At 37.8% G+C, this 16,855-nt stretch overlaps 1 protein-coding gene across 1 annotated transcript in view; it reads right to left on the reverse strand.

The window, feature by feature from the left end:
- Positions 1 to 3,019: 3,019 nt before the first annotated feature.
- Positions 3,020 to 16,855, reverse strand: part of LOC106939587 (uncharacterized) — a 48,778-nt gene continuing 34,942 nt past the window's right edge. Inside the window, exons 5-6 of the mRNA XM_015022033.1 lie at positions 5,915 to 6,238; positions 3,020 to 3,451 (exon numbers count right to left, since the gene is read on the reverse strand). Coding sequence (XP_014877519.1) covers positions 3,159 to 3,451; positions 5,915 to 6,238 — 617 coding nt within the window. The 3' untranslated portion in view covers positions 3,020 to 3,158. The remainder of the gene's footprint in view (positions 3,452 to 5,914; positions 6,239 to 16,855) is intronic.

Genomic DNA, 16,855 nt, shown 5'->3' on the forward strand with positions numbered 1-16,855 from the left:
ATATATTTTACATGTGTGTTAGGAGCACTGAAAAACTTAGTTTGGTTGAATTGATGATATAAAAGCAGAATATGCATGAATACATACAATAGACTTTTGTTAAACGTGATCTTACTTTGACATTCCTCCCATCTGAAGATTTATCTTGTGATGGGAGGAATTGCACAACTTAATCAAAAATAATAATAAAAAAACATGTTCCAGAGTGATTCATTATACACAAAGTATTTTTGTGAATAATATTCAAACTAATGTTAATGTTCACTGATTGCTTTAAAGACCCAGAGTCATGCTATATTGGAGTGGTAGTGACATCATTCCACATCACAATACAGGACTTAAGAAACTACAGATGAGTTATCAGTATTCAGTTGCTTAACTCTCGAGTTTAAATTTAAGAACAAAATGGTTGAAAGTATGTGATACCTTCTGATAGAGTATCAACATTTGTATTCTTGTTTAAAGTTTTGTTAGTTAAGCACTAAATATAACTCACACATGATGAATCATTCTGTATAAACTAAAAAGGAGACAGCTCAAAGTAGAATTGAGTAAATAAACATCTATACATTTAAAAAATTTTAGCAATTATAATCAAAATAAAATATACTGTCGCGTAAAGTTTGAAAAAAATAACTTTTTAGAATGTATTTTTTTCTGTCAACTGTCATTTAACACCCCAGTCCAGTTGGTGGCAGTAATGCGCTTTCATAGTTGGTCAAACAGCTGCCATTAAACACCAGAGGAAGATTTGCACCGGTGCTAACGAGTGCTACTGCTAAACATGAACGAAAATGCCCGTGCGTTGTGTGAAATGGTGGAAAAAGAAAAAATTTCATGGAATTACTTTTTCAGTATCGTTTTGATATTAAGCATTGTCCCGGCGGAAAACAACAGATGACACCGCGGCGGTCCAACAAGGCCGAACTCACGGTAAGAAAGCTTTTATGAATAGCGAGCACGTGCAGCGAGGCGAGTTGCTTTGTTTCTTACAGAAAGCGGTCTGTCGTTTTCATAATGCCAAAACTGTCATGGTTCGTGTTTCTGTGTATTTATTTTTAGAGTTTTCTGTGTTCAGTTCCTTCCTGAGTCTCTGTCTCTGTGTCTTCCCTGTTGATTGTCTCCCAGGTGTGTCTCGTTCCCTTGATTACCCCATATGTATTGTCTCTGTCTCTTGTCGGGTCCTTGTCTAAGCTTGTCGTATGTCATGTCTTGCCTGTTTCCCTGTGCCGTCGGATGTTCCTTGTGCTGTTCTGTTTCCCGGACATTATTATTAAATTATTAAACACTCGCATATTTGTAAGGAAAATTGATCTTCCGGTTATTTTATTTCTTTTGTTATAATGCAGAACAGCAAGGCATAGTGTGGTAAGCAGTAGAGATCGACAACATGGCGGACGGAGGACGGATATCAGGACGAAGTCATGAAGCCGGTATGTATAATCACTGCGTTGATTCCCGACCGTACAGTGGCTGGTTGAGAATAATTTTAACTTATTTACTTATGTATTTTTGAGAAAGCGATGTATTTGCTACAATATTTTTTTTTATTTATTTTACATTTATTTCCACAGACCCTCAACAGAATGGAAGTCACATTTGTGTTAATCAGAATCTTCAGGAACGTTCTGATGTCCATGATGAGGATGGAGATGCAACTGTGTGTGAGTATCTACTATTTTAGAATGTTGATATTTTATGCTTCAATATTTTTTATGTACTTAATGTAATTGTGCTATGTATTGACAATGCACAAAATGTTTTCCAGCTGCATCCAGGACCTACTGCCAGTCATCCAGATGTAGCTCAAGAAAGAAGCAAGTAAGATCTAGAGATGTCACAATTCCTTGAATGATTAAAGTACTGTGATTTATTAAAATCCATCAAGGCAATTCATCTGCCTCAGAGTCTGTTGAATTATGTTTTATTACCAACTGCTTTTAATTGTTTTTTTCTTCCAATTGTTTCCAAGTGTTTTCTCTTTTTTATTAAAGTTTTTATTTTTTGTAAGAATGTATTGTTTTTTTGTTTTACTTTTAATGTCTTATGTGCGCATACGAAGCTGGAAGTTGCCAAACATTTTCACCGTAGTTTCATAATGACAAATAGATGCCTGTAGCTCGTAATGATTGTCTGTTCTGTGTTAACAGCTGATGGAGGAAGGCAGAGAGGACTGGCAGCAGAGGAGGTGGCATTCTGGGAGGATGGCAGCTATGAGGGGGTGTCAGGATGGACTGTGGTGAGGTTGAGACCCCAAGTTCCCCCAACCAGGAGCTTAGTGACGTCAGGTCTACCTACGCTACCGGAGAGACCTCAGGTCTACCTACGCTACCGGAGAGACCTCTGGTCTACCTACGCTACCGGAGAGACCTCAGGTCTACGCTACAGGAGAGACGTTGAGCCTGTCCTGAATGCAGTATAATGTTGGATCATGTTTGGACAAAAAAACACTGCCAGATGGTCCAGACATGGACAAGCATTAATGTCTTATTTTGTGTGCAAACAGTAAAAAAAAAAAATGAAAAAGAAAAAAAAATTTCTGTGCCTCNCTTGTCTTTTTCTCTCTCCCTCTCTCTTTTTTTGAAAACCTTATTTTATAACTTTTCTTAGCAGCATAGTAACAGCCACAATCGTTTGTGTCTTCCACTGTCTGCTGCCAACAGCGTCACTCCGAGCAGGAAAGAGCCATTTAATGCAGATGGGGGTTCAGGGCAAATATGGATGTGTATTTTTTGGTCTGGGATGGGAACATTAACTTTTTACTGCTAAAAACAATCTTTGAAAATACAATATGATTAATTTTGTATTTGACAGGACCCTGATTTTTTAATTTTATGTCTATGAATAAAATATAAATAAATTGTGGAGGGCCCCCTGCTGGTCAGGGCCCTAAGTATCATCATCACTTTTCATCCCTTTACCGCGCCCCTGGTCAGGTTTCAGTTTGTTTAGGTGAGTTTTGGCTTTTTGTAGTTTATCATCTGTAAAAAAAGTTTGCGTGGCTGCCGCACATTTTCACGTTAGGTAAAATGTTTGCATATATTTACACAAACTTTCACATGACATTCATTTTTATACCTGCCGTCTTGTGCATATAAAATGGGCTGCACATTTTTTGTGCATACACACACTTTATACATGAGGTCCCTGATCTTTTTTCAACTTACGCTGCAATCAAGAGCCGTCTTAAAATTTTCAAAGAAGTAATGTTTCCCAGCTTCTTCTTCTCTCATATTGGTGAATGCTGTTTTAGCTTCATAACCAAACTTCAGAAATTCTTCATGTTCATCAAACAGGATGCAGGTTGGAGTCTTTGGGGTGTCTAGTCCAAGTTCATTACCCCATCTCTTTATCTGGGTCTCACCTCCTTCCTCTCTGGGTTTAGCATTGAAGGCATAGCCACTGAATGCTGAACCAAAGTCTATGGATATGATGAGAGAGTCAGGACCAGCTGGATGGAGGAGAGGAGAAAGTTAGAATATGAAAAAAACAAAAAGTGTTGATCTGACTGAACTGTTTCAATCACAATTAATTATGACTTTATCAAACTTAACCCTTGTGTGTGCGAGAACTAAGCAAACGCAGAGGACTGTGGAAAATTATACAAGTTTTACGTGTGTGGGGTCGGTTGGACCCCATTTCTGGACACAAGGGTTAAGACAATCCATGGCAGTGCATATAAGGTGCTTGTTTAAAACCAGACAATGAAAATCACACATTGAAATTTGAACAAATTACACAAGCTGAACTGGGAATGAATTATATATACAGTTTTTTCTTTGTTGTCACAGTTAAATGTTTCAAATGATCAAACTAATTTCAAAATATTAACCTAATAATCCAAATGAAATATTGTATTTTCAAACAATAATTTTACTTTTGTAGGCAAAACTATTCAAATCAACCAGATCCAATGTGAAACATATTTAACCTGAAACCAGTTCGGTTTCACAAACAACCTTTCAAGGTCCATAATACACACTGAGCTGAGCTCCTGTGAAATCCCTCCCACTGCAGCATCATGGTGTTTCGTCATATGTGTAGTTTACAACAGTAAGCACAGCGATGATGGAAGAGAGGAATAACTATTATGAATAGACCTACTTGGAGGAAAAATGTCTGTCTCAAAGCAATAATCCACCTTCCTGAGTACATCCCTGTAAACACTTACCGTATCAATTTTATTCTAGTAAAACCCAATGTTTCAGCTAAGATACAACACATGAATGAATAGGGGAACTGGTTGACCTTCCATGACCTCTAGAAACATTTCTTAATATCTTTAAAATGATAGAAGCACAAACAAAATGTTTTGCTCCACAAACCAGCACAAATGTAGCACAAACATTTGACACCAATTTTGTCTGATTTGAAGGAGGTGTGGAGCCAACTTGACTCTAGTCTGCTGAACTGCTACTGTGGCTTGTGGGATTTCCCTCGCTGAGCAAAGCGAGATGCAGAAACTCCTTCGTTCCCAGTAACCTCTGTTTCCTTCAGCTGGAGAAATGCTATTTACCTTTACTATTAAAATCTTTCACTGAAGTGGTGCCTGTAATCCCAGCATAACACAGAGCGCAGATTCATCCACCAGATCAGCTTCAACACCCTGAGACATTTGAACAACTGATGCAGACCAGGAAGTTGTGAGATTATATACGTTCAGTTTACATTAGTAGACAAATAGCTCATAATTTAGGTGCTATCATTAATGTTATTGACTATAAGCAATTATCCTTCATTTGGCTTGTTGAATATTATTTAAACCAAAAGAAAATAAAATGCAAATGAATATGTAACTATTATCATTTAGCAATTTACGGGTTAGAATAGATTATGACAGAAAATTTTTGACACTGCATGTTATGACAGGCATGAGAATGTCTAGCACTCCTCTGACAGAAATCAGGAAGACGACGCTTCTCTGTCTCGCCCTCAGAGCCAACACACCAATCAATGGCCAAACCAGCCCTGTCTGGCCGGCCCAATTGGAACCACATCAAGCTGAGTGGGACCGGGCTGCAGCTTTAAAGATTTCTCTCATCACCAAAGGTAGTCAAAAGATAAGTGAAAATATGCAAAAAAATAAATAATAAAAATGGGTATAATAATACATTGCATAGAATGTTTCTGCCTTTCCTATCAGGAAAAAACTGATTAAATGAAGATAATTTGAATCCATATCTTCTAGGAGTAGTAAATATTCTGGGATGAACTATAGATGCTAATTACATTGTTTCTGTTTTTGTTCTTAATTTTATTTTTTGATTGGTACATAATCCATTGATTTTTAAAGTCTCTTATCCTAAGTTCTGTTTGGGCATTTTTTATTTATTTTTCAGAATAGCTTTTTTTTAAATGAATGAAGTGTGACAAAAAAGCCTAAACAGAAGGTGGACTAAAATTACAAAGTGTTTTTCTTGTGATCTGTTTTTCTGTGTAGTTATTTTGAGATTTTCTGTGTTTCCCTGAGTTTCTGTCTTGTCCTCCCTGTTTGATCCCAGCTGTGTCTAGTTTCCTGATTTCCCTCCTCGTGTATTTAAGTCCACCTGTTGTCTTTGTCTGTTGTCGGGTTCTTGTCTAATGTCATTCATTCGTTATCTGTTTGCGTCCAGTGCTTACCTGTGATTTTGAGTTTGTTTTCCTGGTTCTTTATTAAACATCATTTTCATCATGACTACCTGGGTTCACTGGCGTCTTTCTGACCTCCAACCACCGCACACCATGACATTTCTAGTTATATTGACCACTCAAAGTGGCGTAACAATGCATTCACCCATTCTCACTGACATTTAAATATGATACACAGACACTTGGAAGTGCCTTGGCCACAGACACATTATCACTTAGTAAGTGAAAGCTGGAATTCAACCCATAGTAATAAGTAAATTGTGAAACCTACATGTACATCTCTTACCTTTGACATCAAGCAGCACTTGTTTCTTGATCAAGACCTTCCCCCATTTGTTGGAGATGGTGCAGGTGTAGGTGTCTGTATCTCTGTCTGTCGGGTTCTTCAGGATCAAACTGAAGTCTCCATATTTTACATTTCCCTTCATCTCAGTTCGTTTCTTGTACTGCTTGTGCTGCTCTTCAAGCTCTTTGGAAATGGACTCATACATGTGGACTAATCGGCTGGTGTTATTTCTCCATGTTACTATTATGTCTTCAGGGAGACGAACGATGGTTTTACAGGGCAGCGTAACAAACTCCATTCCTGAATCCACCTCCACTTTGTAGACTGAAAAAACACAAACCAAAGAATCAGCTGTTTTGACAGCATACACAGCAAATTCAAAAGTGTTAGATTTCTAGTATAAATGTTGTATGTTAAAAATACAGTGTTAATTCAACAACATGAGTGTTAGTAAGTGTTAGGGTGCGTTCACACTGCAACCTGAAGTAATTCAGATTTTTTTGACGTAATGCGACCTGTGTCCGATCTTTTCATGGCAGTGTGAACAGCACAGGTCGGATTCTTTTACGAATGTGACCCATATCCGATACATATCCGATTCAAATGCAACCTAACGTTCATCCGAACTGAACAAATCTCACTATTCTGTGTCCTGATACGCGCAAGAGGGAAGAAAAACAACAACCATGACGGACTATGAGGATTAAGTTGTTAACATGCTGCTCCGGCCAGACAACAACTTCAAATATATAAGCTAAGCTCCACCGTTAGCCTTCATGTTTACTTCCGCAAACAATGAGCACTTCTTCTTTTTATGGCGGTTGGCAGAACACTGAGAACGCTGACGCTATTGCGCCCTCTAGTGCGCATGCGGGACACTTTCAGGTCGTTTGCCCGTTCACACTGCAGAACGCATACAGGTCGCATTTACTGGCAGTGTGAACGGCCACGGCAAAAAAAATCTGAATTGCCAAAAAATCGGAATTGGGTCACTTCAGGCTGCAGTGTGAACGCACCCTTAGTTTTCCTAACACTCACTAAAGAGCTCCAAAGAGTTAAACAAAAAGCAATCCAGTCCAGTGTTGATTACTAAATTCAACACCATGTTGCACTAGCACCCCCACACCAGCAGGAGGCACACGTGTTCGGGATAGAGAGCTTTATTAGAGAAAGTAGAGTTCCATGTGTAGGAGAGCGATCGTTCAGTTAGTGGTTGTATGTTTTGTTACCGCACTATAAATAAACGTTCAGCTTTCGAAGGAACCTTTGACTGTCTCTTGCTTGCCACACCACACCGCTGTGGACCACGAACGACGTTAACCCTGAAGTCCCCAACCACTTCAGCCTAGGAGCGAGAAGGAGCTCCCCTGTGTTTCTCCCATGAAGCTTGGAGGTTCATCAGGAAAGATTAACAACCAACAGTATCTCAGTTTGGTGTTGATTTAGAAATCAACATGAGACAGTTCCTCCCACAAGTGTAACATGTGACATCATTTCAGGGAAGGGGCTACAGGTAGGGTAGGGGTTGCAGCAGGACCCTGTCCTGGGCCTACAGGGGCCCACATGGGAGGCAGAACATGACTTCAGGGATCCAATTTTTTGTTTTATCATATCTGACAAGAACTGTAAAAGGAGAACCCTCTTCTGTTGAAAACTATGTACGATACCCCAGTAGATTATATAGTAGCACTGCATGCAAAGTGGGATTTTCAACAGCTATTGAGACCTAGTTCTGCCATGCGCATGGAGATTGAGGGCTATCGGCAGGAGGTTTTTATCAGAGTGGATAATTGTAGAGCACTGCCAAAAATGGTCAAAAACGATGTGTGTCCGTGTTCCCCTATCACTCCCCTCCCCTTGGGCTTAGGAGAGGTTTTCGTATTTAAATGAAGTTGCTGGGAGCCATGCAAATGCAAATCAACTGTTGAGCACTGGCCTTTTGACTCTCATTGGCCTGTTGTAGCTAAACCATTTTACCTTCTGTTCACCTGTTTACTAGACCCAGAACTTGGCCAAAACCCCTCAGTGTTATTAATTGAGAAATAATTAGATTTAAGTATAAAATAGGCATTAATGCTGAAAATGTTCTAATGTTACAAAGGCACACAAATGGAACAAATTTAGTGTGACATTCACCATCCAGCACTGAACACATTTAGCTCAACTTAGGGATGTAACCTTAACACTTAAGTGAGCATATCAAAGTACAATTTTCAGGGTAAATCTGATGATATTTTCTCAACATTGCATGTCTGTCAAGCTCATCCAAGATTGTGTGGTGGAATGCTGACCGCTGTACACATTTCCAAGAGAAGTGTTTCTGCCAACGTGAAAACACTGAGCTTTACATAAAGCATCAGTTGTGTCATCATGACAAAGTTCCAGTCATTTGCACATGTAAAATTTTGGTCATTATAGTATCACAGGCTTGGTATTCATGGCATACTAAGTTGATGTTGACTCTTATAAAATTGTCTCCTAATCTGGACTTTGTGATTAAACATTCTCAGTATTTAATCACAAATACTGAAATACTGTGTGAAAAAAGCCTGTATTCCAACATGTACTCCTTCAAATGGGGATGCAAATACATGTCTGTGTTGCAGTGCAATGGGCCAAACAGTTTAACACATTTTGAGATGTCTGTAGGTATTGTTCAGTTATAGAAGTATGCCATGAAGAAGTATGGAGAAAGAATATTAAAACAATAATCTATCTTATCCATTAAAATATATTTTACATGTGTGTTAGGAGCACTGAAAAACTTAGTTTGGTTGAATTGATGATATAAAAGCAGAATATGCATGAATACATACAATAGACTTTTGTTAAACGTGATCTTACTTTGACATTCCTCCCATCTGAAGATTTATCTTGTGATGGGAGGAATTGCACAACTTAATCAAAAATAATAATAAAAAAACATGTTCCAGAGTGATTCATTATACACAAAGTATTTTTGTGAATAATATTCAAACTAATGTTAATGTTCACTGATTGCTTTAAAGACCCAGAGTCATGCTATATTGGAGTGGTAGTGACACCATTCCACATCACAATACAGGACTTAAGAAACTACAGATGATTTATCAGTATTCAGTTGCTTAACTCTTGAGTTTAAATTGAAGAACAAAATGGTTGAAAGTATGTGATACCTTCTGATAGAGTATAAACATTTGTATTCTTTTTTTAAAGTTTGTTAGTTAAGCACTAAATATAACTCACGGATTATGAATCATATTCTGTATAACTAAAAAGGAGACTGCTCAAAGTAGAATTGAGTAAATAAACATCTATACATTTAAAAATGTATAGAGGTCTATTTACGCTGTTTTGTGTTATTTTAAACGCGAAGTGAATCGATCTTTTTTTCAGCTTTAGTCTCGTAAACCTGACAAATAAAAGTCAGTCAAAAAACACAGGTTTCCAACACGTAGTGTGTATTTATAATTTTTCATTTCTGATAAAGGAGGAGGGAAGCTGGCTGATAGCAGGGCACAAAAATAAAGACTTCCTGAAAAGATCAGAGAGTATACTTTTTGCTAAATCCCGTTCCAATGTAAAATATGACAGATTACTGGATTAAGGAAATGTCTAATATGCTATCATAATAATTTTTGAGAATTTGGAAACAGTTGCTTTTTATTTCCCAAAGTTATGGGGAGAGGAGAAGAGAGAATGGATATTTCAGCTGCCTGATAAAATCTGTTCCCCTACAGAAGATGGAAGCTAATTAATTTACTTGCAAGTCCTTTACTGTGTTAATTCCTCTTATTATCAACAAGAAATCCTGCAAGTTTGAAAACATTTGCTCTTTTTTTTTGTTGCCAAAGTTAGGGTGGGGGAACAAAATATCTTAACCACCTGATAAAATCTGTTCCCCCTCTCTAAAATGGAAGCAAATTAATTTACCTGCAAGTCTTTTAATGTGTTAATTCCCCTTATCAACAAGAAATCCTGTGATTTTTATAACATTTGCTCTTTTTTTTGACAAAGTTAGGATGGGGGAACAAAATATTTTAGCTCTTTCAGCCACCTGAAATTATATGTTCCCCCTACATAAAATGGACATGTATAGTGAATTATTTTCTTTGTTACCTAAAATTTGAATCATTAAATAAAGCTGTTTGCAGAAAAAACTCCTAGCAAAAGATGTTGTGGATTTTCCTGTTTCCACTGCAGCGTCTACAGCATGAGGTTGGACATTGCTGTGAGACTTATTCTTAACAGTGGTGATTATAACATTAATATTCTAATTTTGAGTGTTAATGAAAATTTTTATCATGACTGTAATTTGTATGTTTTGATTTAAAAAAATGTACTTAGCCAAAACTTAATACATCAACATGTGAAAACAGTTATTTAACAAAATTGTTTGTTTATAACTTAATAATTTCATTTCCTGTGTGTAAGGTAAATTAATTTGTTTCCATCTTCTGTAGGGGAACAGATTTTATCAGGCATCTGAAATATCCATTCTCTCTTCTCTCCCCATAACTTTGGGAAATAAAAAGCAACTGTTTCCAAATTCTCAAAAATTATTATGATAGCATATTAGACATTTCCTTAATCCAGTAATCTGCCATATATTACATTGGAACGGGATTTAGCAAAAAGTATACACTGATCTTTTCAGGAAGTCTTTATTTTTGTGCCCTGCTATCAGCCAGCTTCCCTCCTCCTTTATCAGAAATGAAAAATTATACACACTACGTGTTGGAAACCTGTGTTTTTTGACTGACTTTTATTTGTCAGGTTTACGAGACTAAAGCTGAAAAAAAGATCGATTCACTTCGCGTTTAAAATAACACAAAACAGCGTATAAGACCTCGTTTATTTATGTACTTATTTTTATTTTGATAGCTGCCGATTAAACTGAAAGTTACAACATTGACATGATTATATGAGTAGTTTTTACCGAGAAATCGATCAGAAGCGCCGTGAAAATGGTCAGATCCGCCTGATCCACCTCTCTGGCTGCAATGCGCGCTCCCGACACAGGGGGAACAGATTTTCACAGGAGAACAGAATTTCGCACAAGACCGGCATGTATTAAGTGCAGTCACTGCGTTGATTCCCGACTGTATAGTGGCTGGTTGAGAAAAATTTTAACTTATTTACTTATGTATTTTTGAGAAAGCGATATATTTGCTACAATATATTTTTTTATTTTACATTTATTTCCACAGACCCTCCACAGAATGGGAGTCACATTTGTGTTAATCAGAATCTTCAGGAACGTTCTGATGTCCATGATGAGGATGGAGATGCAACTGTGTGTGAGTATCTACTATTTTAGAATGTTGATATTTTATGCTTCAATATTTTTTATGTACTTAATGTAATTGTGCTATGTATTGACAATGCACAAAATGTTTTCCAGCTGCGTCCAGGACCTACTGCCAGTCATCCAGATGTAGCTCAAGAAAGAAGCAGGTAAGATTTATTACTAATATAGAGATGTCAATTCCTTGAATGATTAAAATACTGTGATTTATTAAAATCCATCAAGGCAATTCATCTGCCTCAGAGTTTGTTGAATTATGTTTTACTACCAACTGCTTTTAATTATTTTTTTCTTCCAATTGTTTCCAAGTGTTTTCTCTTTTTCATTAGTTTTTATTTTTTGTAAGAATGTATTAATATCATGTTGTTGTTTTTTTTTGTTTTTTTATGTCTTATGTGTGCATACTAAGCTGGGAGTTGCCAAACAATTTCACTATAGTTTCATAATGACTAATAGATGCCTGTAGCTCATAATGATTGTCTGTTCTGTATTAACAGCTGATGGAGGAAGGCAGAGAGTACTGGCAGCAGAGGACGTGGCATTCTGGGAGGATGGCAGCTATGAGGGGGTGTCAGGATGGACTGTGGTGAGGTTGAGACCCCAAGTTCCCCCAACCAGGAGCTCAGTGACGTCGGGCCTACGCTACAGGAGAGATGTTGGGCCTGTCCTGTACGCAGCATAATGTTGGATCATGTTTGGACAAAAAAACACTGCCAGATGGTCCAGACATGGACAAGCATTAATGTCTTATTTTGTGTGCAAACAGTAAAAAAAAAAAATGAAAAAGAAAAAAAAATTTCTGTGCCTCATTTATGTTCCTCATATATGAACATGTTGCATATAAGTGTAGCACCTTAAACCACTCTGAGAAAAAACTAAAATGGTGGGTGCTTGGGTTTGGCATCGATGAGGTACACCCTTATGTAGGCAATACCACTGACCTGGTTTGTAACAAATAACCCAGAGAAACGGAATTTCAGGCAAAATTATTCAGCTTCACTTTAACTACGGTGACGGGGAACCCTCACTGTTAATTACCAGTTGAACTGTAAGCTGTAAACACTCTTTAGGTTTAGGGAAAACAAAAAAAACAAAAAAAAAACATATACTTCTCACATAAGGCAGACCAACTAAACTATTAATGTGCACAATTCCCCAAGACCGGTACACCCCAAGCAGTGTCCAAGCTAATATAACATCCCAAACAAAGTCAGTTCTACTCACGACCTCCAAATGATGGAGGTCTTGTGCGAAATTCTGTTCCCCTGTGAAAATCTGTTCACCCTGTGTGGGGAGCGTGCTTTGCAGCCAGAGAGGTGGATCCGGCGGATCTGACCATTTTCACGGCGCTTCTGATCGATTTCTTGGTAAAAACTACTCATATAATCATGTCAATGTTGTAACTTTCAGTTTAATCGGCAGCTATCAAAATAAAATAAATAAACGGGGTCTTGTGTGGAGGTCTTTTTACACTGTTTTGTGTTATTTTAAATGTGAAGGGAATAGATCTTTTTTCAACTTTTGTCTCAAGCCTGAGTCAGTCAACAAACAGGTTTCCAACATGTAGTGTGCATTTATAATTTTTTCATTTCTGATACAAGAGGAGAGAAGCTGGCTGATAGCAGGGCACAAAAATAAAGACTTCCTGAAAAGATCAGAATGTAGACTTTTTGGTAAATCCCGTTCTAATGTAAAATATGACAGATTACTCGATTAAGGAAATGTCTAGTATGCTATCACATAAATTTTTTGAGAATTTGGAAACAGTTGCTTTTTATTTGCCAAAGTTATTGGGGGAGGAGAGGAGAGAATGGATATTTCAGCAGCCTGAAATAATCTGTTCCCCCTACAATGGAAACAAATTAATTTACCTGCAAGTCTTTAACTGTGTTAATTCCTCTCTTCATCAACAACAAATCCTGTGATTTTGATAACATTTGCTCTATTTGCCAAAGTTAGGAGGGGGTAACAAAATATTTTAGCCACCTGAAACAATTCGTTCCCCTTCCATTTCATAGGAACAATTTAAACGACTGGCAAATATTTAACTGTGCTTATTCCTCTCTTCATCAACAACAAATACTGTGATTTTGGTTACATTTGATTCTTAGTTGCCAAAGTTATGATGGGGGAACCATATATTTTAGCTGATTTAGCTGCCTGAAATAACCTGTTCTCCCTACATAACATGGGAGTTAATTATTTTCTTACTATTTCATTAACTGTGCTTAGTCCTCTCTTCATCAGCAACAAATCATGTAAATTTTGTAATATTTACTCTTAATTTGCCAGACTTACTTGGGGGGAACCAATATTTTAGCCACCTGAAATAATCTGTTCCCCCTACAAAGAGTAGGTTATTTCAGACAGCTAAAATATTTGCTTCCCCCACAATAACTTTGGCAAATAAAGACCAAATGTTATCAAAATCACAGGATTTGCTGTTGATGAAGAGAAGAATCAACACAGTTAAAGACTTGCAGGTAAGTTAATTTGTTTCCATTTTTTAGAGGGGGAACAGATTATTTCAGGCGGCTGGAATATCCATTCTCTCATCTCCTCTCCCATAATTTTGGGAAATAAAAAGCAACTGTTTCCAAATTCTCAAAAATTATTATGTGTGATAGCATACTAGACATTTCCGTAATCCAGTAATCTGTCATATTTTACATTAGAACAGGATTTACCAGAAATGCTACACACTGATCTTTTCAGGAAGTCTTTATTTTTGTGCCCTGCTATCAGCCAACTTCCATCCTCTTGTATCAGAAATGAAAAATTATAAATGCACACTACGTGTTGGAAACCTGTTTGTTGACTGACTTATTTGTCAGACTTAAGAGACAAAAGTTGAAAAAAGATAGATTCTCTTCGCGTTTAAAATAACACAAAACAGCGTAAAAAGACCTCCACACAAGACTGCATCTATGTATTTATTTTATTTTGATAGCTGCCGATTAAACTGAAAGTTACAACACTGACATGATTATATGAGTAGTTTTTATCGAGAAATCAATCAGACGCGCCGTGAAAATGGTCAGATCGGCTGGATCCGCCTCTCTGGCTGCAATGCGCGATCCCGACACAGGGGGAACAGATTTTCACAGGGGAACAGAATTTCGCACAAGAGAGTCAAAGGGAAAAACAGAAGGAAAAAAAAACGTTGCAGGCCTGTGTCCAATGAGGAGTAGAAGTTTAAATCCCAGAGGGAGGACGAGAAAAAATTATTATTTGGGCCCGGTCATTAGCCCCGCCCCCCTGGCCGATGCCATCTTGTTCTGCTTCTGCGTCACATGTTTGCCTGAGGAGCGGAGGCAGCAGTATGGCGTCTTATCTGGAGCTTATTATAATAAGGTAAGTTCCATGTTAAAATGATCATGTTTTTGACTATTTTTTGTGGAGGCATTATTTTTCAGTTTACACAAGAGTATCGATTCATATACACAGTTCGCTTAACGTACATTTATTTGTTTGGATATCACGGTATATATGACTGTTTATTATCTTAACCGAACATTAAAACTGTCAGGAAAATCTGGAGGCCATTTGAGTTAACATTATTTAGCTGCGGGGTCGTTTTCTTTACGTTTTTGGCTGTAGACTGCAAAACGGGGGAGTGGCTGTGCTGGACCATTGGTTTGATCTATGCCACAGGTGGCCACTGTCCTGCAACATTTAGATATGCCGCTGCTGCTCCACACCTGAATACAATAATTAGATGATTAGCAGGAATTTGGAGAACATATCTACAGTCCTGCTCACCATTATTGGCACCCATGAAGTTTAAGTATACGTAATGGAATATTTACTGAAGGAAATTCATCAAGTGAAACAACATTTTACTGCTGATAGCTTGTGCTTGATGCAAAACAGCAAATGATGAAAAACATTTAAAAAGACAAACATTATGAGGAAAACAAAGAAAAACATCATTTTTACCATGCCAATGGTATTGGCACCCTTTGCTGCAAATCAATATGAAAACCCAATTTGGCTCACCTGTTGCAAATCACACATAAAGATCACTTGTGATGGACTGCCTCATGAATTAACCAATGAATAATCATGTTGGTGCTTTAAAAGCCACCTGTTAGTTCATCTCCACATGTGACAATGGTAAAGACAAAGGAGCTGTCTGAGGACATCAGAAATGCTATTATTTGCAAGCACAAGACCTCCAAAGGGTATAAAGCCATCTCCAAAGGCCTTGGTATCCCTGTTTCAACGGTGCGTAATGTTATTAAGAAGTTTTCCAGGCATGGAATGGTCAAGAACCTCCCTGGCCGTGGGGGGAAGAGAAAAATTGATGACAGAAGTCTTCGACGGTTGGTGCGAATGGTGGAAAAAACACCACATCTAACATCTAAAGACCAGCCTGGAGCCGTCTGGTGTGATTGTTTAACAAGTACCACATGCCGCACACTAAACAAAGTGGGGCTTTATGAGCGGAGGCCAAGGAAGACCCCATTGCTGAAGAAAAGACATAAAAAAGAATGTTTGATCTTCGCAAAAGAGAACCTGGACAAACCTCAATCCTTCTGGGACAACGTTTTATGTTTTGGTAATTCACACAGACAACGTTTACAGACGGCGCAATGAATCCTTTCAAGAAAAGAACACCATACCAACAGTCAAGCATGGTGGAGGGTCCATAATGCTGTGAGGCGGTTTTGCAGCATCTGGTACTGGAGGCCTTGACCGTATCACAGGCATCATGAAATCAGAAGATTATCAAGCAATTCTAGAGCGAAATGTCTTGCCCAGTGTAAGGAAACTTGGTTTGCGGTGAAGATCCTGGGTCCTCCAGCAAGACAACAACCCAAAACACACAGGTGTGGTTGAGAGGGAAAAAATGGACTGTTTTAAAATGGCCAGCAATGAGTCCTGATCTCAATCCAATTGAAAATCTTTGGGTGGAGCTGAAATCTGCCATTGGAGAAAGGAACCCTGCAAATGTACAATAGCTTGAGCATATTGCAAAAGAAGTGTGAGAGAAAATGCCACCAAGAAGTGCAAGAAGCTTATAGATGAATATAAGAAACGTTTGGAGGCTGTCATTGCTGCCAAAGGCTGCGCAACCAAATATTAAAGAGGGGTGTCAATATTAGTGCACATGCTAGTTTTCTGTTTTGTCCTTTGGAATTAAAACATTTATGTTGAAATGGTAATTGTCTTTGTTAGATTACTTTGGACCTCAAATTGAAAGATCCTGCTGATATAAGTTTTGAACATTTCCATTTATTTCTGAAGATATTCACTCAGCTATGCAAATCATGAAGAGGTGCCAATAATGATGAGCAGGACTGTACACAATGAGGAGGTAATTAACCCATTTGACTCCGGTATTTTGTACCTGTGGCATATCTAAAATCTGCCAAAATGTTTTTTCTTTGTTAGTGTGTCATGTTGGTGACTGAAGCCTATTATGATAACTCCAACACATTTCTTCAGACAGGTTGGCACAACTTTTAATGCTGTCCAAAATATTTCTATAAGCTGACTAATTTCTTTAGTAATTATTTCTGACTTTTTTATGCTTTATCTTGTAAACCAGGTGGGCAGAGTAATTTGAATGAATATGACGGAGACACACACAGGTGAGTCTGATTAGTTTTGGTCACACTACTTTTTAAAATATTTATTTATTATTCTAA

This window comes from Poecilia latipinna, unplaced genomic scaffold, assembly GCF_001443285.1.
Source record: "Poecilia latipinna isolate Pla-1442-1.1 unplaced genomic scaffold, P_latipinna-1.0 Scaffold2917, whole genome shotgun sequence".
Lineage (NCBI taxonomy): Eukaryota > Metazoa > Chordata > Actinopteri > Cyprinodontiformes > Poeciliidae > Poecilia > Poecilia latipinna.